Genomic DNA, 25,751 nt, shown 5'->3' on the forward strand with positions numbered 1-25,751 from the left:
TACCATCTTAACCACTTTGAAATGTACAGTTCAGTGGCATCAATTACGTTCGCCTTGCTGTGCGGCCCTCAACCCATCCATCTGCAGGACTCTTCTCATCTTCCAAATGGAAGTTCTGCACCCATTAATCACTAATCCCCACTCTCTCCTTCCCCAGCTTCTGACAACTGCCATTCTACTTTCTTTTTTAAAGGACAATTTTTAAGTACAGAAAACTCAACGTTGTACATTTACCCAGTTCAGTGGTGAGTTCTTTGGTCTGTGTCTTGTCCAGTTGTGAGTCACAGATTTTGAAGACACTGCCTCCCCAATCATGGCAGATCTAATTGGTCCTCAGAGCTTCCACCACTTAGCCAGAGCTCCTCATCTTCTGAATTAACCTGATGCCAGTCTTTCTGTGGACTAGCATTCCAGCTGGCCTTCCCCTCCATGATGAAGTAGGGCATCCCTTCTTATGACACTGGACAGGTTAGAAGACAGTCACCCCAAAGGGACCCACGTCATGGGCAGCCAACACCAGCTGAGGCTTTCCTTTTCCACCAAAGTGGTGACAGTATTAACTCCTGCTTGAAGGATAGGTGCTCTTTTAGTGAGGACACCCCCTCTGCTGGCAGCTTTCTCCTGGGACCAACAGTCTCTGCTTCTTTTACATTGTTTCTGGTCTGTACTCATGGGACAACTCAAGCAGCTAGGTGACTATTTGGTAATCTGTGTTCATCAGCTTTTCATCACTGTGACAGAATACCTCACAAGAACAACTTAGTAGAGGAAAAGTTTATTTTAACTCATGGTTTCAGAAGTCTTAGTCCATAGTCACGCCCAAGGTGAGGCAAAACGTTCATTAAGGTGGAAGAGTGTGGTGGAGGAGAGAGAAACAGGAAGAGGCCAGGGATAGATATAGTCCCCAAGGCTACACTCCCAGTGACCTACTTCTTCCACCAGTGATCCACCTGCCTATAGTTGCCAATCAGTAGTCCATTCAAATTATTAATCTACCAAGTGGATTAATCCATTGATGAGGTTACAGCCTTCATCATCTAATCTTTTCACCTCTGAACCTTGCTGTATTGCCTGATGAGTTTTGTGGGGGACATTTCAGATCTAAACTGTTTTAGTCAGCTTTTTAGTTGCTGTGACCAAAAGAAATGACAAGAACAGTTTTAGAGAAGGAAAAGCTTATTTGGGTGCTTATAGTTTCAGAGGTCTCAGTTTATAAATGGCTGGCCCCATTGCTCTGGACCCAAGGTGAGGCAGAACATTGCAGTGGAAGAGTGCAGTGGAGGAAAGCAGCTCACCACATGGCCATCAGGAAGCAGAGAAAGATTTCTCTCACCAAGGACAAAAACATATAACCCAAGTCACACCCCAGTGACCCACCTCCTCCAGCTACACTCTACCTGCCTACAGTTTCCACCCAGTTAATCGCTATCAGAGGATTAATGCACTGAATAGGTTAAAACTCTCACAATCCAGTCATTTCATTTCCTGCATTGTCTCAAACGTGAGTTTTGGGGGGACACTTCATGTCCAAACCGTAACCGTAACATAAACCATAACATGGCGCAAGTCCTGGGTGAAATTGTGAATTGCAGCAGGCACTGCCAGTCACTTATAAGTCACTACTGCAGCTGAATGTAACAGGATCATTTGACAAAGTGAGGGAGGTACCTTTGGGGCTGGATGTCCTCTGTACAATGCTGAAATTCTTAGACCTTTTCCCAGAGGACTTACCACCTTTTTGACCTCCTGCTTCTTCATGACAGCAAGGGTCAGGGCCATCTTTTCTCCTTTTGGTATCTTGGACATCTGGAAGAGAGAGCTACTTTCTGTCCCTATGATTGTCACCACTCTAGGTACCTCACATAAGTGGAACCATACAGTATTTGTCTGTGAGAGGCATGTTTCACCTAGTATAACATCCTTGAGTTTCATCTACATTTTTGCAGATGTCAAAACTTCCTTCTTTATTAAGACTGAATCACATTTCAGAAAATTAATTTTGTAAGATGTCCAGCTAGTCCAACAACCCACCATCCCACACCATCCTTGCTCCACTCCAGTCCCACAACCTATGCCTGAAGGCCTCCGTGGATGGGGCGAACCCACCCTGCCAAAGGGAGCTAAGGAGTGGAAACAGCTTTGTGAAGCAAAATCGGTGCTGATGCTGGCTGGAAAAAAGATACCAAGTCAACCACACCTGCATTTCAGCCTAGAAAATATGCATGGGAGATGAGATTGACCCTATGATTTACTCTTTAGAATGTATGTGCACACACACTGCTTCGTTTACCCCTGGCCTGAGCTCCATGACCATTTCCACATCCAGAAGACCTGCAGAAGATGAGAGTTTCTATATTCGTAAGCGCAGCCCCTCAAACTCTTGACCAATCCTCCAGTCCAACCTGTACAGTGTCCTCAGGAATGGGCCCTGACATGCACTGAGGGTGGATGATGATGAGAACCAACACAGACTAGAAAGAACTGGCAGGAGGAAGAGACTGACGCCAGCCGCCCAGCGATGGGCCAGACCCTTTTAAGGTGTGGTAGGTTTGCCACCAGTCTAATTCCACACACTGACACAGTGAGGAGGGCACAGGTGGAACAGCCCTTGTCTGAAATGCCTGAGACCAGAGTGTTAAGATTTGAGATTTTAAAAATAATTGCCTATACATAATGAGATATCTTGGGGATGGGTTCCAAATCTAAATACAAAATCTATTTATGAGTCATATACACCTAATACACATACCTGAAGGTCATCTTACACAATATTTTTAATGATTTTGTGCATGAAATGAAGTTTCATGGTGTGAAATTTTGTGCTTATGATGTCATGTCAGTGCTCAAAAGGTCTGGGATTTTGGAACATTTTAGATTTCAGATTTTCAGACTAGGGATGCTCAACCTGTATGAGTATTCCCATCACTGAATTCAGAAGGTTTAAGCATGTGCCTTAGTCACACCAATTGAAACTCAGGGACATCCACCTATACCCAACATGCTGTCTTCCTGAGGAACAGAGCAGGAGGCCAATCCTCTTCTTTCCTTCTCCCTCCCTAGGGAAGGCTGTCATAGGATAGGGTCCCAGGCATTTTATGGGGAGCAATAAATGGGTTATAAAAGCTGAGAAGGCATAAGGGGACTTTTTTTCTGGTTCAGAGATGGATTATAGGTATTAAAGTTTTCTAGATCTATAATTTGAAGCTGGGTATGCTTCTGTTTGGGATTAAGGAGACTCTAGAGGATGCAGAGGAGAGGGCAGGCTGAGACCAACTCTGATCCAGACTGTCTGATGTCCCAGGTTTTCCAGAATGATCCCTAAGTTATATGTATCCATACTAGTTACTTTCAGTTCTTGATACATGGATTCAAAAATACTATAATTTCACACAGCTTCAAGCTTCTCCCCTAAGAGGACAGTAAAGCAAGCAGACATGTGCTACAAAAATCCCTTAGTAGACTTTAATGTGTGCTTTTGGTTGGAATATTCCCTGTTGACCCCTGCAGCAAGTAAGCTGAAAGAAAAGCAAACCCTCACAGATCAGAGTTTTCGCCAGCACAACTAAAATTCTCCTGGCAACTTTGTCCATGTCCAAATATAATTCCATACCAGGGAATCTACTCTCCTGTCCTTCCTCTTCCCCATCACCAAGGTCAGGCAGCAAAATTAAAGGTGCTTAGTATTATTCGACAGTCACAGTTTGGATATCCCCCAAAAGTTCCTGCATTTCTGCAAAATAGTCAGAGGTGCAATGATTGAACTGGGAGAGCTGTAACCTAATCAGTCTATCCTAGTTTGAATGGACTAAAGGGGTGGTAACTGTAGGTAGGTGGGGCATGCTTGGAGGAGGTGGGCCCTGGAAGGGTGTATCCTCTCTGAAGGCCCTTTCCTCTCTCCCCGGCTTTCTCTACTTCCTGACCCCGCCATGAAGTGAGCTGCTTTCCACTCCCCATGATGTGGTGCTCTGCCTTAAGCCCAGAGCAATGGAGTCGGAGCTGAAACTGTGAGCTCAAAATAAACTTTTCCATCTCTAAGTTGTTCTTATCTGGTGTTTTGGTCCCAGTGATGAGAAAGCTAACTGAAACATCAACTGTTGTCTGAAGCACTTGCAGGCTGGTAGCTCAAACCATCTTTCAGACTTGTAGGGACCATCGCCCAAAATCAAGGTCAGTGGAAGACTACTTTCAAAGCATGAAGTCTAGAGAGTTAGGGTGGTTCACAAACCACCGTGCAGGGCTGGCTTGTTAAAGAACCACGTATGATTACACAAATGGTGTGCCTTGACTCTATGTACAAATAGAGAAACAACATGTATCCCATTTGTATACAATAATAAAAAAAAATTATGAAAAATACAAATATATAAAATGAGCTACTTCTACCAGGACAGTCTGAATACCAGACTGAGTAGTTGGTTTGTACCCTGTTTAATAGGGAATGACGACTCACTGAAGTGGGTCTCTTTTTTTAAAATTAAAGAAAATTTTCTTCAGTTGTCAAAAAAAAAAAAAAAAAAAAAAAAAAGAACCACTGATAGATAATCTTCAGGAGAATCAAAAACGCAAGATCCCCTTCACTTGGGAGGTTTCTGTCCCTGACTCCACTCACCACTTTTCAGACTGTATCTCCTGTCGACCGATCAGCAGTATGGAATACCAATAATCATCTGTCAAAAGAAAAACTTCAACAAGTTAACTTGAACAGATTTATTCAAGCAAAGAATGATTAATGAATCAGGAGGACCCAGAACTCCTGAGAGCTGCGTCCAGCAACATGAGCAGCAAGCTTTTATAGGCCAGTGTGGAAGCCGAGCCGAGCAACCACCCCATTGGTTGCAGGTAGGCGGCTGCCTCATGTGGGCGTGGTCTGATCTGTTGGCTGCCTGCAATTGGTTGACGTTTGGCTATGTATGATTGGCTGGAACCCAACTAGTGTAACAAAAATATAATAGTGTGAAGTTAAGTTTCTGTTGATTTCCTAGAAATGCAAAGTACGGGGACAACCTAAGGCTAATGGCTTCCTCGTTACTTAATTTAACACATCTCCCTTAAAAGGCTGTCTTCCTGTGCTCCTACAATACTCCTCTCTGCAATCGATCCCCCCGCCCCACCCACCCCACTGCCCCGCAGAATATGGCCACTCCTTTGCAGTCTTCTTTCCTAATTCCTCTTCAAGTCCCCAACCTCTAAACGGAATGTCCAGGAGCTCAGCCCTCAAACATTTCCCTGTTTTCACTCACCCTCTGAAAGACCTCATCCAAGTGCATGGTCACAAATACCACCTAAACGCGTGTTAGCTCCCCAAAGTATGTCACTCGCCTAGACATTTCCCCAAGACCTCCTCCGGATCAATAGAACCAACTCTTGGCTCGACACCTCCTCTCTGGTTTTTCGGGGATTTCGAAATTAACATACATCGAACTGAACCCCTAATTCACCCATTCACCACCAATCTTTGCCTCCTTCAGCTTCCTCCATCTCAAAAAAAAAAAAAAAAAGGTGGCATAGGGAATAGGGACTCTATCTATTAGTTGCTCAAGTCAAAATCTTGGAGTAACCCTTGATTTATCTCTTGATTTATTCCCCTTTGTCCAATCCATGGGCAAATCCTATTTGCTTTTCCTTCAAAATAGGTCTGAATGCAGGCAGGTCTCACCACCTTGGCTACTACCTCCTCAAAGCCACCATCATTGCTCGCCTGTTTACTTTTGCAAGTTTCCAACTGGTCTCTCTTCTTCCATCTTTGTCCCCTTACAATCTATTTCCAATAAATGAAAGTCAAATCATGTCTTTTATATTCTTTAAACTCTTACGTATTCTTTACTACCTCTTTTAGACTGAAAACCAAAAGTCTATCTGCGTCCTACATAATATGAAGTCTCTCAACTACCTCTCTAACCTCATCCATTTCTCACCTCTACATTTGTTACTCTGCTGCAGCACACAGGCTTCTTTGCTGCTCCTTGAGAATACCAAGCACCACACACTGCCCCAGGGCCTTTGTCTGTGCCCTCTCTCAGAAGAATGAATTTAAAATGTGAGATATATTTACATAATGAATAATCTCCAACTTCACCCAACTATATGAATGAATCTCACAAATGTAGAGCTAAGCAAAAGAGTAACAATTTTGTGAATCTATTTAAATGAAGTTAAAAAAAGAAAATTCACATACAGAGGTCGAACAAATACATGCATTTTGGACATTTTCCGCCTCTGGAGCGGAAAGACACATGACATGGACATGTGGGCTGTGCTCTGTTTGTCCATCTGGGTGCTGGTCACAGAGATGAAGATTCATCAAAATCCACACTCCCAGTGAGTGGCACACTTCTCATATGTATTAAACATCCATAAAAGGTTGTGGGGAGTTTTCTTTATTTTACTGCTTGTTCCTGGTTTCCAAGGGGGGAAAAAAAACGTGATTTCCCTCATCCCCACCCCTGCACATTGCTGTTTGCCCTACTTTCTGGTCAGCCTCATAGCCTTCACCACACAATTAGAACATTGTTGGGACCATCCTCTGAGTTTTCATGGCTTGAATAATTGAACTGAATACTTGTCTCTCCATTGCTAATTGTACTGAGTCCCCCTCATGAAATTAAAATATTTAACATGTAGGATAAATTCTTAGTATTTTAAATGATAAAAGATAACAAGAGTCATCTCCTTGTGGGTCAGGCAATTCCAGGTGCACAATTTGCAGTATCTTATTTTGTCTTCCCAACTGTTCTGCAAGAAAAGACTGTTATTCCCATTTTACAGATGAGGAAGTTAAGGCTCAGAGAGTTAAGAAATGCTCCCCAGACAGCGTTCTTTCTGTTCTTTTTTTTTTTCACACCTCCAATTGATTCCATCTGCAACATGCTTTGTTCTGTTCAATAATTTTTCTGTGCTTTTCATTCCCAACCAGAAGGGGAAGAACAAATAGCCTTGCTGCTGCCTCAGTCAAAATTTCTGGAAGCTCCCTTTTACAGGAAGATGTTTGGGCAGAGAATCCCAGGTCCTCCCTAATGCTCAGCCCCCAGTTGCAGAGGAAACCTCTCCTAGTCAAGCAAGCCAGGAGAGCTCTAACAGTCCTGGCAAGGACTTTGAAATCAGAGCCGGCCAGCATGTGTCCCTGAATATCAGAATAGACACTATATTTACCCTGAAAAGTCCTTTAGTGCAAATGAGAGCTATAAATAACCATTAAGGCCCAAGCAAGTGGCCTTAACACATGGATTTCCTTCCAAACATGCAGACCCATTTTAATTAAATTTGTAATTAACCTTTGGGAGAGCAGGCCCCCTGGATCCGGCTTGCTTTCTGAGACACCGTGAGTAATTTCCTATTTGTTGGACATTTGGGGATGAGCATGCTCACTGGGTGTTCAGCTCGGAAGGAAATTTCCCGGGAGCTTGCACAGAGCTGAGGTTCCAGGAGAAGAGTCCCTGGGTTGGAGTGACTGTCCCCTGCAGACCCGGGCATCAGAGTTTCTCTGCAAAGTCAATCCTTCTCTGACCCTGTTTTCCCCCAGAACAAGATGGGAGTCATGGCCATGCTGATGCTGCCCCTGCTGCTCCTGGGAATCAGCGGCCTCCTCTTCATTTATCAGGAGGTGTCCAGGCTGTGGTCAAAGTCAGCGGTGCAGAACAAAGTGGTGGTGATCACTGATGCCATCTCAGGACTGGGCAAGGGTAAGCGGGCTTCGCTCTGTCTGTGCTCATCTCCAGCCTGAGGGACCGGTGGTGGCAGGGGAGCGCAGGAGCAAACCTGCTAGGAGGGGAGGGATCAATTCTGTGTTCTCTCCTTGCATCTGTCACTAACCAGCAAGATTTTTGCCCTTTGGGAGGCCGCAGTTTCCTTACTTGATCAATGAACAGATTGAAATTTATCCGGTTGCAATCTCACAGCCTAAAGGCTAAAACTGATCTATGAATGTTCATGATTTTGCTTTCATGAGGTTTCCAAAAATTTTGAAATGCAAAGCCCTTAGCTGTGGTTGCATCTGGTTTTGAGCCCGGACTAGGGAACTGGGTTCAATTCTTGGTTCCTACACTTACCTTGGTCATTTCACTTCTCTGCCTTCAATTTCTCATCTATAAAGCAAAGGTGCCAGCAGTCTCTACCTCATAATGTCATTGTGAGGAATAAATGAATTCACACCTGGGTAGCACTTAGAAGAGCACCTGGGGCTCTAACAGGAGCCACTCAAGGGTTTATAATAATGATAATGATGTACAAACTTGGGCAGAGCATGCCCACCTCCGTGTGCCACTCCCCACCACTCCCTGTTGTATCATTCTTGGCCTGATTCTTTCAACCACCTCACCGAGTAGTCTTGAAGGCATTTACATTTGTAACCCTTGAATTATATAGTCCCAGGGGCCGCTCTGCTGGTGGCATCTGTGACCTGAGGGGTTCTGTGTCTTTGGTTTTGCAAGATTTTGACTGTCATTCCAAAAATGGTTGCACAACCCTCTCTGTTATATAGCTTGGGGGTGATTTCTGCTGTTGTTTTTGTTAATCTAGCATAGAATCCACACAGCCAAGCATTCATTAGTCACTCAACAAGCGACTGTTGGTCCACTGTGTCCTGAGAATTAATCCCTTTCAGAGTCTCTACTGGGGGGCTGGGCACTTCCTCCCCTGGCGCCGCCGTCATGAGAACATGTGTAACCTCCTCTCTGAGAATGCCCTCAGTGCCTTCAGCTCACTGGGGCATCCCAATGGGAGTCAATCCGCATGCTTTGAGGATGGCTTAGATTTCAGTGAGTGTTCAACTTGGGTCAACCATGTCAGGATAAAACAAAGCGTGAGGCAGATAGACTTGGGTCCCTACATGGCTCCTTCACGACCCCCTGAAGCAATTCCCAAAGGGGGTATCCTGCTTCCACCCTGGAGCCCTCCCTGCCACATTCCCCTTCCTGTTGGCCCCTGAGGAACTGCCCTCTGAGATCCCACAGTCCTGTGTGTCCCTGCACCGTCTTCAGCTCACTCCTTGGCTTGCACCCTGACTGTTTCTGAGTTGGTCCCCTAGACAAAGCTTCCTGATGGTGGAGCCTGACTTTTGTTCACCAGGCATCCCCAGCACCTAACTTGATGTGTGGCGTCCAGTAAATGCCCAGCCCATGTTTATGTGATGAATAGCCTTTAACAGAGACCATGGGTTCAGGGAAGTCACTCGTGTAGATAAGCATGTTCTTGTGTGTTTGCTTTATTGGTTTCCAGTATGGTCAAAGAATATACTCTGTGTGATTTCAATTCTTTTGAATTGTTGATGCTTGTTTCATGGCCTGGATATGGTCCGTATGGGTATCCATATTATCTGTTCTGTGGGGTCTTGGAAAGAATGTATATTCTGCTGTCTTTGGGTGGAGGGGCCTACAGAAGTCAACTAGAGCCTCTTGTTTGGGGAGGTTATTCAGTTCTTCTATGTCCCTGCTGATTTTCTTACTAGATAGCACTACTGTTCTCCCTATTGCTGAGAGTTGTATATCTGTTTTAATTGTCTCGTTTTTTAAAAATCTCAATTGGTTATAGTCACATATTGTATCAGGACCCCAGGAAATACATCTCAGGGCAAAATGGTATTTGCAGGGGAATGTGGCCTACTCTGTTCTGACTGCTGTCAGTATTCTTTCTTACTGCATCTCATTGACCCACCCTGGAAAGAAATGCAAAGCAGAAAGAAATGAAGTCCAAGTATTTAGAAGTAACTTGAGAAGTTGGGCATGTGTGACCTTAAGCAAATGGTCGTGCCACTGATTCCAGGTTCCAGCTGCTCCATTTCTCAAGCCCAAGGCAAGAAAAAAGTGAAGGACAGGGAGAGGATGAAGTGGGCGCTGTGCAGCCCACAGCACACCCTGAACCATGGAACCCGGAAGAACCCCCCGGAAGCATGGGCAGCGTGGAGGAGGCAGCACCAGGTGGGAGACTAGGAAAGTCAAACCAACAGACCAAGGTCAGGACATTCAACCCTCGCCCCAAATCCCCACAACTCAGACAAGTTGGGCATTGTGCCATCCTACACCTGCCGTGTCTTTGGCAAGAGTGACAAAGTCCTTCAGCCACTGCACTTGAACTGCTTCAGAGGGTTCCAACCAAAATCATCCCTGTCAGAGTTTTTATCACTTCTAAAATTCACAACATTTCCCCTTTAAACATTTCTAAAATCACCCCAGATACAGTGGTGCATGCTTGTAATCCCAGCACCTGGGGAGGCTGAGGCAGGAGGATAGAAAGTTCAAGGGCAGCCTGGAGAATTTAAAACCTGTCTTAAAATAAAAAAATAAAAAGGGCTGAGGATGTAGCTCAATAGTACAGCACTTCTGGGTTCAATCCCCAGAATCAAAAAAGACAAAAGCTGAGATCAGGCTATCTTTCAGGGCATCTTCCAATCCCTATAAAAGTTATCATTTCACTTCCAAGGCCTCTGAAGTCAGGAAGCATCTTATATAGTCAATGGCATCTAAGATTTGATGAAATATTGGGAAGCGTTCTTTGTGTGTTTTGGCCAGTGTCCTAGTGCCTGACACAAGATAAATGCTGAGCTGAGCTGATAAGGAATAAAAATAACACCTGGTACACCAAAAGCCTGGCCTCAGCAGAAACGGTTTATTTGGGAGTGGTGCTTGCAGTGTGGAGCACAAGAGTGGACTACAGCCTCCAGGGCCTGCCTGAGAAAGCAAGGTGTTAGCAGAGGAGAGGACGTGGAACCTCAGGAAGCAACCCTCCAGCCTGGCTGCCTCTCCTAAGGAGGCCAAGGCTGCAGGTTTAGTCTGGCTCCTGACAACAGGCCCTCCCCTCCCAGGAAACCCAGCTTGAGAGGGAGGGAGAAAACAGGTGGGGGACAGTGTACCCCCAACATGCTCCCTTCCCAGCAGTAGTGACAGCCTAGTGTTGAGAACAAGTTAACGGCAATTTGGATGTCAGACTTCAGATGCCTTGGCTTTACATCCTGGCCTCACGGCTCACTAGCTGTGGGACTCCAGGAAATTCAGATCAACTCAAGGAACCTCACGTCCCAATTTGTAAAATGTGACCAGCATGGCTGCTTTACACCCAGCATGGCTGCTACAATGTTACCGTTTGGATCTGGAAAGTCCCCTGTTAGAAATACCAAGGTGCCACAAGAAATCAAACACCTGCTCAGAAGCGGGTGGGCAAGGCAAACTTTACTTCTGACAAAGTGTGTACTGCAGATCCTGGCTAGCACCGGGCCTGGGCTGCCAGTCCGCCTGCTCTTATCCCTCACTCAGCACTGCCCTTCGCCCTGATAGGAGGAACTCTGGGTGACAATCCACGTGATTGGCTAATTTTAAAATTGGGGCGGGGAAAAAGGGAAGGCCTGTGGTTACAATAGCTACAATTGGATCTTACATCCCAAATAAGGCTAAATACTACTTTTTGAAAATGGACCACCCGACTTTCTGTTTTTCACACCCCACAAAAGCTCGTGTGTTGGAACATCTCCACCATTGCAGCAAGGTTCAGAAGTGGAAATTGTAGGGCATTTTAGGCAATGATCGGATGGTGAGTACTGTAACCTCCTAGGTAGATTAATCCACTTGATGGATTAATAATTTGAATGAACTACTGGTTGGTAACTATAGACAGGTGGAGTATGGCTGGAGGAAGTAGGTCACTGGGAGCATGGCCTTGGGGGCTTTGTCTGTCCTTGGCCTCTCCCCACTTCCCAACTGCCATAAAGAGAGCGGCATTTCTCTGCCACACCCTTCTGCCTTGATGCTTTTACAATGGAGTCTGTCGACTGTGAGCCAAAGTAAATATCACCTCCTCTAAGTGGCTTTTTTCAGGTATTTTGGTCATAGCGACAAAAAATTAACACTTATAGCCACTCAGAATTATGGCCTAAACTCCAAAAAGTTAGGCTTTGTCCCTCCAAATGAAATGTCTTCAGGAATTCTGTTATTGTCTAGGCCATAAATATAAAAAATGATTAAGCTAAAAACAACAATAGTTAGAACCCCACTCACTGGGGAAAATGCCATGCCAATGCTTCATTCTGATCCTTCCCCTTTAGGATGCTCATGGATATGACCATTTGTGAAAGAGACTAATCACGGGGTGTCCTGAGACAAATTGCCTCAGTCTCTTTCAAATTTATTCAAAGGAGGAATTCCTTCTTCTGCAGTTTAAGGGGAAAAAAGAAAAAGAAAGAGAAAGAAGGAAGGAAAGAAAGAAAGATCAATCAGGCATCCCATGGCCTTCTGGTTACTATAGATTATGCAAAATCCTTTGATCACGGTAGGTTCAAAAGCATAGCACTGATTCAAAAATTGGGATGCCTAGTCCAATATATAATAAACGTGTCCATTTTCTTTAAAGTTGAACTTTCTTTCCCCATCCCTACCACCCCCCAATAAAGCAAGTTGTAGGCTAGCTTCCTGCTGTTTCTGACCCTTCTAGGGGCAGAGGAACAGGAAGGAGAGAGAGAGAAGAGCAAGGGACACTCTTACCTCAACTGACATGTTACAAGATGTTTCCAAGCTGCATGGATCTGGCATGTGCTTAAGCCTGGCTGGAGCTGTAGATCAGCAGTTGAGTGCTGGCCTACCACGTGCAAGGCCCTGGGTTCCAGCCCCAGTCCTGCAAAAAAGCAGTTCATCTGCACTTCTGTGAAGTGGGGCATGTGTGCTTTTCCTCCCCATTCTCCCTTTGGTCCCTGGTTTTTTGGCTAGTCAACTCCATGGAGAGTCTCCTTTCAGAGTTCTACCTCCCTTCTAAGAGGTCTTCTTGGGCAGACTTCAGAAGAGCTCTCAAGCCAAGCATGGCCTACCTCTAGTCCCCTGTGACTGTAAGCTCCTTGGTGCTTCAGACTATTGTTCTCCAAGGAGCAGCCCCACTTTTCTTTGCCGCTGCCCCTGGCTCTTGCCCATTACATTTCTCAGGTGCAACAGCTGGCTTCTAGTAGCAGGGAACTCCTAGTAGGTTGTTCAGAGGGTCCCTCTAGTGCCTTCTCTCTGGGATAGAGGTGATAGGAAAGAAACATATCTCTAACCCTAGCCCATGGGCAGAAATTCACTTAACAGTTCTCTCCAGAGAAATCCTCCTCCCAAGTTCCCCTTCTCTCTCCTCTTCTCTGATCCATTTGCATGATTCAATTTTTGACTAAAGGGAATAGAATTTTATAAAATAGGGTTTCTGCAATTTTCTTTGAAAATCTGCATCTTGGACTGCCACCTAACTTTACAATTTTAATTATTATTTTGTTCTAATTAGTTATATATGACAGTAGAATGCATTTATAGATTTTGATAGATCATACATAAATGAAATGTAATCTCTCATTTTTCTGATTATACAAATTGTAGGATCACATAGGTCATGCATTCATATATGCACATGAGGTAATAATGTCTGTTTCATAGAATTTTGTATCTATTTCATCTTAGTGCTTCAGTTAAACTTTTAATTTAATATCCTGTTACATATAGATAAGATGACGTATCCTGTTATACACATAAACAGGAAGACATGATCAAGTTATAGTATTATATTTGACACCCTGATTTTAAATCTTTTTTTAAAACTTAGTTTATTGTGAACTTCTTTGCAAGTCAGTAGATGCATTTCAGCAAAATCAGTTTTAAGGGTTTCAAAATATTCTGTCTACACATACTATAATTTACCTTACCAATATCCTATTGTATTAGACATTTACAATTATCTCCAACTCTTTACCATTATAAATGGTACTGAGATAAACAATCTTATAACTGTCTATGCAAACAAATGAATAAATGCCTAGAGTAAGTGCTCTTAAAGATCCATCCAGTTTTTCTTCCAAAAGACTATAGCAATGTATATTTCACCAAACTGAAAGTGGGAAAATAGTACCCTTCTCTCTTATCTTGCCAAAACTATTACCAGTTTTGCTCTTGGTTATCTGATAGATCAAAATTCATGCTGTTTAAATGTGCATCTCTTTATCATTGGTATAAACTCTTACCCTCTGTACATTAACTCTTGGTCCTTTTTAAATAAATTGCTATCTCATCTCCTCAGTCCACTTCTTTATTAGTTTTTATCTTTTTTCTTGTGATTTGTATGAGTTATTTATATGTGAAATAAATTAGTTCTTCACTTATATACAGGTTATAAATGTTTTTTCTTGATTTGTTCTTTTTTATGTTTTTTTGATGTAAGTTTTTTTTAAAGGTAAAATCTATAAATCAAGCCAGGTGCAATGGCACACACCTTTAATCCCAATGACTTGGGAGGCTGAGGTAGGAAGATCCCAAGTTCAAAGCCAGCCTCAGCAACTTAGTGAGGCCCCAAGCAACTCAGCAAGACCCTGTTTCTAAATAAAATACAAAAAAAGAACTAGTATATATATATATATATATATATATATATATATATATATATATGATGGAATATTACTCAGCTTTAAAGAAGAATGAAATTCTGGCATTTGCTGGTAAATGGATGGAGATAGAGAATATCATGCTAAGTGAAATAAGCCAAACCCAAAAAACCAAAGACCAAATGTTTTCTCTGACATGTGAAAGCTAATTCATAATAAGGTGATGGGGTGGGGGGAGAAGGAAGAATAGAGTTACTTTATATTAGGCAGAGGGGAGTGAAAGAAGGGGAAGGGGTATGGGGGAAGGAATGATAGTAGAGTGAAACAGACATTACCTCATGTGCATGTATGACTGCATGACCAATGTGACCCTACAATATGCATAATCAGAAGAATGGGAAATCACACTCTATTTATGTATGATCTATCAAAATACATAAATGCATTCTACAACTAATTAGAACACATAAAATTTTAAAATAAAAAAAAGAACTGGGGGGCTGGGCTTGTGGCTCAGTGGTAGCCCACCTTCCTAGCATGTGTGAGGCACTGGGTTCGATTCTCAGCACCGCTTATAAATAAATGAATAAAATAAAGGTCTATCAACATTTAAAAAAAAAAAAAAGAACTGGGGATGTGGCTCAGTAGTTAAGCACCCCTGGGTTCAACCTCCAGTATCACAAAAAAACAACAACAAAAAACTATAAATCACTTTGGTTGTTTGTTTCTTCAGTGCATGCTCAAAAGACCTTTCCCCAACTCGAGAATATATATCCATCTCTACTTTCTTCTAGTTCTTTTATGATTCTGTTTTTAGTATACTTAGTATATTTTGGTATAATGCATTTAGTTTTTCCCTCCCAAACACATATCCAAACATCATTTTTTAAACAATATGTTCTTTTCCACTAATTCAAAATACTAACTCTATCAAATGTTTACTAAATTCTCATTAATGCCTGGCTCTATATTTACCAGTATTTTTTATGTATGCTTGAGTCTCACTGTGCTTTCATTTCTGTGTTTTCATATTTTAATAATTATTTTCAAAATGTTCTTTGTTTTCTTCATATTTATTATTCTGATTCAAATGTGCAAATTATCCCAAATAATATTTAGAGTCTTTTTGTAATTTCTCAAGACCCGTTGGGATCTTGATTTCCTGCATCAAATTAACATAGAGATGAATTGACATCTTTATTGAATTTTGCCATCTGGAATCATGATGGACATCCCCTTTCTCATAAACTTCTTTATGATTACACGAATGGTATGAATCTACATCTTGCACAACCATAGAAACAAAACGATGTACCCCAATCATGTACAATGAATCAAAATGCAGTCTGTAAAAAATAAAAAAATAAAGAAATAATTTTTTAAAAATTCTACATTGTGAGGAAACCATACATTTTCTGCAGTGCTGACAACTCAAAGTGATGTGATTAATGCAGACACTTGTGTGTGAAACTTACTGGGCAGACTGACCACAGCCCCCCTCCTTCCAGCTCTCTCCATTACACCTGTTTTTATTTTGTTTTGTTTTCATTTGTTTTCAGTGCTGTGGATGGAACCCAGGGCCTCCACATGTGGGGCCAGCACCCTACCACTGAGCCACGGCCCAACCTGTTTTCAGACCTCACTGAGATCTCCTCCCTAGAGCCCTTGACCTTCACTCCTGACCCTGCTTGGCTCAGATAGCATGGTCCAGCACCTCAATCGCTCTCCCTCCAATACCCCAACCCCTGTGCCCACAAAGCCAGCCAACTATCCTGTCCATCTGGCATCCCCCTCTCCATCTGCATCAACCTGCTGCCCCTGCAGGAGAAAAATCACACAATTACAAAATCACTTTGAACTACTACATACAGGTACCTAGCCCCCAGTGGATGCCCAGTTTGCCAGGCTATCCTTCAGTGTGCCTGGTCAGCCTGGGTTAATCACTTCTTGGTGCCCAGAGGATAATACTGGATACCATCCTGGAGGAGGGGATGCTGGTGCCTCCCATAGATCCCTGTGCTTGGCTGGTTCATCCATCCTCCAGGTGCTGTGCATCCCACCCCCAGGTGTGGGCTAATGGCTCACAGATGCTTTCTTTCCCAGAGACTTGTCCTCTGCCAATGAACATTACCTTGCCGACTTCTTCTCCACAGAGTGTGCCCGGGTATTCCATACAGGTGGGGCAAGACTGGTGCTGTGTGGAAAGAACTGGGAGAGGCTCGAAAACCTATATGATGCTTTGACCAGTGTGGCTGACCCCAGAAAGGTAAGGCCTTCGGCAATTGGCTTGGGTCACTCCTAGGTATCCTTAATCCCCAGTGATTGTTGAAGAGAGGCTTTTGGGCCAAGTGGAAAAACTGGTGACTGCTTTGGGCAAAAGGGAGGTGATGACCCCACTGACCTTGACATAGGCATAAGGGGTAACTTGCTTTGACTACTCATCAGGCCAAAAATTTGACCTCTCACCCTGATTCTGTGTAAGTTATACTCAACAAGAATCTAGAATACAGCAGATGTCCCAGGTATGAGCTGATTTTAGACATGGCTGGTTTTAAAACAAATAACAACAAAAATTCTCAAATGACCTACCTTCGAAGAAATCAGAAACATGAAGTCCCCTCCCAAGAATTATCCCAGGAAGCAACTACTTATCTCAAATGCAGCTATAATTTTCAAGCATTTCAGGAGCATTGTTTAAGAAGTTGCCCTTGAGGCTGTCTTTGGGATCTTCTGTTTGTTTTTAAATCTGTACCCTTGAGGTTGGATTTGATGCTTGTCAACAGCCAAAAGTAATATAGAGCTAAATTCAGGATTCGAGGCGATGGATCAAATAGTACAACACAGAATTCTCCAAAGCATTTCTTGGGATTTTACAGGTTACAAGGCTCTGCAGTCAGTTGTGTGGGCAATGTTCAGGTTTGTGTGCTTTCTTGATTGCAGGACCTCTCTGAGACTTCGATATGCTAGTGTGCATAGCGTATCTCCAAAAAAGGACTTGAAGAATAGTCTATATTTCCCACACAAATATGACCACACAGTGAGAACCTTCTCTTGAAAGTCATATCTCAGAACTAGTGTCTGTCATACACTAGGATTGTATCGACCACACAGTGCCACCCCTGGACCAATAGTCTTTTTTTTTTTTTTTTTTTTTTGTACCAGGGGTTGAACCCAGGGGCTCTTAACCACTGAGACACATCCCCAGCCCTTTTTTGGATACAGGGTTTTGCTGAGTTTCTAAGTGCCTCGCTAAGTTGCTGAGGCTGACTTTGAGCTTGAGATCCTTCTGCCTCAGCCTCCCTGAGCTTCTAGGATTTCAGGAGGCATGACACCATGCCTGGCCCAATAGAGGCTTGATAATTGCAAGTATCTAGAGCTGAACACAGTACCTAGCACATAGTAGGTGCTCCAAAAATACTATGTCGAGTATATAATTTGGGTCCAAACAAAAATGTGGCTTCAGAGTACTGTGATTGATCTGAATCTTTTAAGCCAGTCTGGAAAGCAATTTCCAAAAAGCAGTTCAGAAATGTTGAAAGTAACAATGTTGCCTTTTGGAGCCCCAGCAGGGTTGACCACTGTCAAGGGCAATACTCATTTGGATTTATCAGTTCTGGAATCTTGGCCAAAAAATCAGACTTACTACTGCATTTTGAGATTTGGAGTTTCTGTTGCCCTGGTCCCCAGAATGAATTCTTCATCCATCTCCTTCTTCCCAGAGTCATTTCAACTTCTTCTTCTTTGACTTTTTTGTTTGTTTTGGGTGTTGTTATTTGTCTTATTTGCAGTTATTCCATGAGCTTTGAATTTCAAAAATGGTAACTCTTAGATTGGGGATCCCCAGAGTCTACAAAAGAGGTGATCCCACACATTCCCTGATCCCACACATCTCTCATCGGTTCAGCAGACATTCACCCCGAAGCTGGTCCTATTGGATCTCGCAGACATCAGCTGTGTCCAGGATGTGGCAAAGGAAGTCCTGGATTGCTATGGCTGTGTGGACATCCTCATCAACAACGCCAGTGTGAAGATGAAGGGGCCTGTCGATAAGATCTCTCTAGAGCTCGACAAAAAGATCATGGATGCCAATTACTTTGGGCCCATCACCCTGACCAAAGGTCTCGTGAGTTTCATTTCCCTAAGGATTTCTGGGCCACAGGATGCCATGGAGGGCTCTGTTAGGTAGCCAGACAGGCATCCCATTCTGGACGGAATTCCCCAACCCATCAGAAAACTCCCATACTTAATAACATTCTCACTGTAAACACTGGTGACAGAAAAGGGCTCCTGGAAGAGTCTCACTGGTATATTCCAACCTCCCTCTTATGAAACCCTCTGCTCGCCCAAGTTCTGCCCTTTCCCCCTCTCTCCACACTCACACCCATGGCCCCCCTCAGATTCAACATCTCTGCACCCTGTCTTCATCTTTTGCCTGTATTTTGCTACATCATCCTTCTAGTTGTGCTGCTCATAACCAGGACAGTTGGTCAAAGGTTCTGTCCTCAGAAATGAAGGAGAGGAAGGGTTTATCCCCGAACTACAGGAGACCCAGTGTTCTTTCAACCTCTTCATAGAAACAGAGAAGATGCCTCCCTAAAAGGGTGAGCTGGAGGTTCCTATGTGGGCCACAGAAGAACTCTAAGTGGAGCTGCTGCGCTGCTGAGCTCAATGGCAGGTCCGAAGCCCAGGAGGTTAGGGATGGAGATCACTGTGAGCTAGAAGCACAAGTCAAAGCCTCTCCCTGAAAGAGAGAGAGAGAGAGAGAGAGAGAGAGAGAGAGAGAGAGAGAGAGAGAGAGAGGAAGAAAGGAAGAAAGAAAGAAAAAGAAGGAAGGAAGGAAGGAAGGAAGGAAGGAAGGAAGGAAGGAAGGAAGGAAGGAAAGAAAAGAAGGAAGGGAGGGAGGGAGGGAGGGAGGGAGAAAGAAAGGAAGGAAGAAAGAAAGAAAGAGAAGGAAGGAAGGAAGGAAAAAGAAAGAAAGAAAGAAAGAAAGAAAGAAAGAAAGAAAGAAAGAAAGAAAGAAAGAAAAGAAAAGAAAAGAAAAGAAAAGAAAAGAAAAGAAAAGAAGGAAGGAGGGAGGGAGGGAGGGGAAGGAAAGGGAAGGAAAGGAAAAGAGAGGAGAGGAGAGGAAAGGAAAGGGGAAAGGGAAAGGGAGGGAAGGGAAGGAAAGGAAAGGAGGAAGGAAGTTTTCTCCAATCAGCAGCTCAGGGGAGAGTGTGAGCCTGAAGAACCCCTCCCCACTTAGGCAGCAGAGTGTCCCGCAGCAGTGGAGAAGGCATGGCCTCAGAGACACCTTCCAAATAGCCAGCTCCCAGCCTAAGAACCTCCAGTAATGGGATTCTAAGACAGACAAGGGGAAAGAAGCAGTTGAGGCAGAAAGAGGACTTTCCAGAGCTTCTAGAATGGTACCCCAGAGGTAATGGTACCCCAGTCCCTGCAGACACATCAAGCAAAGTGGTGTGTCATTTCATCAACCTTTGATGCGGACTACTCTATGGCAGCAAAGTGAGGAACAAAAAAGTGAAGTGGGAACACATGGGACTGGTTTCTCTTCCTGGTTGGGCCTCTCACGTGCTAAAGGACCTGCATCTGGTCACCAGCTCTGGCCTCTGCTCTTCTCTAACACAAAGGGGCTAAATTCAATTGAAAGTTAGTCTTCCAGCACCATCTTTCATTTTTGGCCCCAGCCCCATTCACCAGTACCTTTCTCCACTTTTCCCCATTTTAAAATCAAATCCACCTTAGGAAGAAATATTTATCATACCAACATACCTATAAATACCTCTTCCCTCTCAATGAATAGAAGGCACACTGAAAACTAAGTGAAGTGAATTCTTCCAACACAGCCTGGAGGATGTTCAGTCTCTCTTCTCTTTGCGAAAAGATTTGTTAGCACTTGCAAGACAGGCATTAAAGACATATTAGACCAACATGAGATGTTGTTGAGACAATAGAAGAATTAAAAAGAAAAAGTCTTCCCTATTATTAAAATCAGTGTCGTTTAATTAATGCATATTGGTAGGTCATTTAAAATCATCCAGCCATACACCAGGTGAGCTGAGTCTCTCTTGGACACTGGGTCAATGATTGTGGGGTCCATTCCACCCCTGTCCTGCTGCAGTCTGTCACTGAGGTAGTGGGGTCATATGTGATGGGGGGGGCGGGGAAGGGACTGCCTGCTTCTGCCTGACCCCACTCTGATTTCTAACTGTGACTCATTGTGTTTTCCAGTCCTACTTCCCAACATGATCTCCCGGAGAACAGGCCAAATTGTGTTAGTGAATAACATCCAAGGGAAGTTTGGGATCCCATTCCGCACAGCTTGTAAGTTGCTAAGATGAAAATGGCGTGCCTCGTGTTGTACTTCTTATGATAAGCACAGTTGTGTCTAAGACCAGGCCTGTGATTGATTACACGGGGCAAAGGATGTCTCATCCATAGATGAGATGGTGTCTATGACACTGTGTCTTTTATTCATTCCTTTCCTATTTTTTGAGCATCTACAGCATACAGATCCCTTTGGGAGAAGGTAGGATGTAAGACATAAGGTTCCGCTCCTCCTGGAGCTCAGCCTCACAGATGGGCAGGACATGTGCTGGCTGAACATGACAAAGCCAGATGAAGGTCATGCTCCTTCCTGGATGCAAAGCCCAGCTCAAAAGCCCTTTCCTCCACGAGGATGATGCCCCTGAAGGACAGGAAAGATTGAAACTAGGGAAAAGAAGGTTGGGTGCACATCACAAAATGGAAGAAAGATGGAGACATTCTGAGGAAGGAAAAGAAAGAATGGCAGAATTCCAGGAGAGGGGCAGCCCCCAAGTTGAGAAGGTCAAGGAACAGAGAGATTTCCAAATATATGTTCATGGGATCTGTTGGGAAAGTTCTAGAGACATTTCTACCTCCAATGAGGTAGGCTCTGGCCATTTCCTTGTACTTGTGCCCACAGTACAATGTGAAAATTAGGAGCTCATTGAGCATCTAACGGACAAAGGGTAAGAAGGGAGAGAGGAAAGAAGAAAATTAAAATAGGCAGGCTCCCTGCATGAGTTTCTAGGTCTGCTATAACAAAATACCACAGACTGGGAAGTCTTAAACAAAAGAAATGTATTGGTTAAGTCCCTACTGGGCCACCTTTACCAGTGCAACCCGGTGCCATTCACTCCCATACTTTTTGATTCTCATTCTTCACTATTCACAAAATGGGTGTAATAGTTCCTCTACCCCTCTTCATTCAATATGCAGTCATCCCTCGCTATCCACAGAGGATTAGTTCCAGGAGTCCCCACACACCAATACCAAAGTCCATGAATGCTCCAGTTCCTTAAATAAAATCACACAGTATTTGCATATAACCTACACACATCATCCTGTGTAATTTCAATCATCTCTAGATTACAATACCAAAGAGAAAGTAAGTTCTATGTAAATAGTTACTAGATGGTATTGTTTATGGACTAGTGAGCAAAAAAGAGTCTGTACATGTTCAGTACAGATGTGACTTTTTTCTGAATATTTTTGATCCATGGTTGGGGAACCCATGGATACAGAGGACCGAATATATTAAAATAATGAGACAGCGAGTCTCGCACAGGTGCAGAGACTCACATGAAATGATGTCTGCAGCTTCATTGTACACATGGGGCAGGGGGCAAGCTGGGGGGAAGGGCTGCAAGTGGAGGCAGGTGCCCATCTGGGTTTGGTTCAGCCAGCATGATGGCAATTTCTTTTTGTTATTTAATATTTAGTTATGTAAATGTTGGGAGATTTCAATAAATGTCAGGATTTCGGTTTCTGAACAATCTGGAAGGTGTTGCCCCCCTTCCATGGCAACAGCTGACTGGAGCTGGGAGCACCTGCAGGCATAGCCTGCACTATCTCATTCACCTTGACTCCTGGGAGGCTTCTCTGTACTCATTGCTCACATTTTTTTACTTTCAAACCTAGAAACTAGAGTGGTCATACAAAAACTGACCACTTATCCAAGGGTTTCCATGAGCCAGGCACCATGTGACACCCTTCACACATGGTGCTTTGTTCAATGCTTAAGGCAACTCCTCTTTGGTGAGCCTCATTTTACAGGTGAGGAACTGGAGCCCCAGCCCTGCGTCCCAAGCCCTGCATAGTAAGGAAGCTGAATGGTTTTCCCAGGGCACTCTGGACCAGCAAGCATGAAAAAGACAGCCTGGCCCCTCAGACTGGAGAACAAGGAAAGGGCTCTGGTTGTAGGTATCTGTGCCTAGGGGAGGGCACAATACATTCACCTACTGCCTCCCTCTGCCTGCAGTTGACACATCTGAAATGTGAAAATGGCACCCACACATTCAAGAGGTGGCTCTAATTTCCCAAAGCTTTGGGAGTATCCACCATTTGGAATTTTTAGAACAATTCTTTACCCAATTCATGGCCTTTATGATTCGAACTGAATTTGGTACTAGATGATATGGACAGTTTCTCCAAAAAAAGGCAGTGGATGGGGGTGGGTTTCTCTCCTCCAGGCTTACCACAGCCACCAACTGGCCCCAAACCTTAGATAAGTCCCTTGGGTATCAGCAGTCCTGGGAAGGAATGGGAAATCATACCCAGGCTGGGCTTTTTACATTGGCTCATTTGATCTTCACAATAACTTGTCAAGAGAGATTTCATCTTCGTTTTTAAAGATAAGAAAACCAAGTCTCAGGTAAATTTGCCCAAGGGCACACAGCATGCAAACAGCTAAACTGGATTCAAACCCAGCTCCACATCTTTCTACCTCTTCAACAGGGCTTTGTCCTCATCTATAAAGTCAAGCGTGGACTTTTTAAGGCCACTTTCAGCTCTTGAGTTTGTAGGAATGTGTATGTTGGCCCTCTGGTCTCCAGTGTACCCATCAGGAAACAGGATTGGGGCCCTTCTGGCACCCACTTCTGACTTGTTTTCTTCTAGATTCGGCCTCCAAACATGCGGCCCTCGGCTTCTTTGACTGCCTAAGAGCAGAAGTGGAAGAATACGATGTTGTGGTCAGTACTGTGAGCCCCACGTTCATCCGGTCGTACCACGTTTATCCAGAGCAAGGAAACTGGGAAGCCTCCATTTGGAAATGTGAGATGTCAAAGGGAGGCTGGGAGCTTGGAGGTGGGATGGGGAGGGCGAGGCAGGGTTCCTGAAGCATGAGTCTGGGGTTGGTAGAACCTGGGCAAATAGCTAATGGCAGGCCTCAAACCTTTAGGACAAGACACCAGGGAAAGAGAATCCCAACCTGGAACCCACAGAACATGGCTGGGCTGTTCCACAGCCTGCCACATCTCACAATCAGCCTCCCAGCCTATTTTGCATGTTTAATAACCAGAATTTGGGCTTTAAGAATTGTCCTGTTAGCTAGGTATGGTAGCTCACGCCTGTAATCCTAGCTGCTGGGGAAGCTGAGGCAGGAGGATCATAAGTTCAAAGCCAACCTCAGCAACTTAGCAAGGCCCTAAGCAACTCAGTGAGACCCTGTCTCTACATAAAATACAAAACAGGACTGGGGATGTGACTCAGTGGTCCAGTGCCCCTGAATTCAATCCCCCGTAACAAAAACAAAAATAAAAAAAAAACTGTCCTGCTCCCCCTTTCCAAAATGGCAGCACAGAGTGTGGGCTAAGACTTTCAAGCCAGACCACCTGTACTGGAAGCTTGCCTCTGTTACAGATCAGACTGTTGAACACTGGCAAGTCCTTTAATGACTCTGTGCCTTGGTTTCCCCTTTACTGAGGGATAATAATACCTACTTCATAGAGTTGTTCAGGAGCCTAAAACTTCCATCTCACCAGCCCACAGTGAGTACTCTATAAATACATCATTATTATTCTAGAATATTCTAAGCTCTACATCTAGCCCAAGGCTCTAGGTATACATCAAAAAATCAGTATGAACCAAGTTGGAAGAAAAAGCAAGTGGTCCCAGGAGGCTCTGGACAAACACAGCTTCACAATGACAAAGGATGGCCTCCTAATTCATCTAGCACTTTCATATTTCCTAAACTCTTCTGTATCCCTTCTGCTCAAAATGCCCTAGTCAAGGTATTAAGAGGGCTAGGCCCATTTCACAGATGAAGAAACAGAGCCCGGGGGTTAGTGTCTCCCCAGGGATAGAGGCTAGTGGATGGCAGAGTCGACCTGTAAATGATGCTGCCAGGGATGGCCTACTTTTCCTCCAGATTTTAGGCAGGCAGAGGGTTCTGGGAAGTTTGCTCCCCTGCCAGGCCATAAACCCTGCCCTCTCCTGGGGCCCTTCAGTCTTCTTCAGGAAGCTGGCCTATGGCGTGCACCCGGTAGAGGTGGCGGAGGAGGTGATGCGCACCGTAAGGCGGAAGAAGCAGGAGGTGTTCATGGCCAACCCCATCCCCAAGGCCGCCGTCTACATCCGCACCTTCTTCCCAGAGTTCTTTTTCGCCGTGGTGGCCTGTGGAGTGAAGGACAAGCTCAATGTCCCTGAAGAGGGTTAACTGGAAGAAGCCAATGGGTTACTCCATGGAAATAAAGGCTTTCTTGGCAGGTGCCAGCTGGTCTGTCCTCTCCCCGGCACTAGGGTCCCTCACAAGCCCTATTCCTAACGCGTCGGAGCTCTCCCTGTGGAGGCACTCACCATCCCAGCGACGGTGGCTCTCGGAGCCTGCTAAGAAGCTACAAGGCTTCTGGGTGTCTCCCACTGATATTCCCAGGACACACTTCCAGAACCTTCCCTGCTCTGGAAGGTAACAACTGAGCAGGAAAACAGGAGCCACAATGCGTCCAACACCCACATTGTACACACACACTGTGGCCACTGACCTGCTCAGAGGCTCACTTGGAAAACCACCTCCACTGTATGCAAGGGTGACCTGCCCACATCAGCCTTGACTCAGCAACCTTTATGATAGAACTGCCCAATTGGACTTTCTTTAGGGACAGAACTATAGTTTGTATTGTCCGATATGAGGCTGCCAGCCATCACATGAAAAACTGAAATTTTAATTTTATTTGTGATTAATTTTAACAGCTGTTATTTAAGTATTATATAATGTAATTGTTATATATTAGTTATTAATATTAATGATATTAATATTTATAATGAATATATTATATAAATAATATAAATATATAAAATGATATGTTAACATGTATTAACACACTAATATCAATCATTGATATATTATTTCATATTAATGTATAGTTATAAATTAAGTTTAACTGATATTATTAATAGCCTCGCTCATTGGAGCAGTGCCACAGAGCTATGATAGACAACCCTGGCACCTTCCTTAGGGACTGAGTTCATTGGCCAGAAGGGTGGTGCAGCTGAGCTAGATTTTTAGAGTCTCAGTTTTTCTAAATTGTGCAGTGAATGCTGAGAACCTCTGGGTTTCCACTTCATTGCAGACTTTCTTATGTTCTCAAAGCAAAATTCATTTAAAACCTCCATTCACGTTACTGGTGAGCACTTA

General features: G+C 44.0%; 1 protein-coding gene across 2 annotated transcripts; it reads left to right on the plus strand.

Annotated features, from left to right (window-relative positions):
* Positions 1-7,179: 7,179 nt before the first annotated feature.
* On the plus strand, positions 7,180-24,826 carry Dhrs7c (dehydrogenase/reductase 7C). 2 transcript variants are annotated; one of them, XM_047545628.1, is made up of 7 exons: positions 7,180-7,318; positions 7,520-7,679; positions 16,468-16,580; positions 18,219-18,432; positions 20,543-20,635; positions 23,234-23,389; positions 24,565-24,826. In XM_047545628.1, the coding sequence occupies exons 2-7, from the start codon at positions 7,526-7,528 to the stop codon at positions 24,771-24,773; spliced, it is 939 nt and encodes a 312-aa protein (XP_047401584.1). In that variant the 5' UTR covers positions 7,180-7,318; positions 7,520-7,525; the 3' UTR covers positions 24,774-24,826. The 2 variants fall into 2 exon arrangements, with proteins under 2 accessions (XP_047401584.1, XP_047401585.1); XM_047545629.1 differs by having other exon boundaries at positions 18,222-18,432.
* Positions 24,827-25,751: the final 925 nt, after the last annotated feature.

The sequence above is a fragment of the Sciurus carolinensis genome, chromosome 3 (assembly GCF_902686445.1).
Source record: "Sciurus carolinensis chromosome 3, mSciCar1.2, whole genome shotgun sequence".
Lineage (NCBI taxonomy): Eukaryota > Metazoa > Chordata > Mammalia > Rodentia > Sciuridae > Sciurus > Sciurus carolinensis.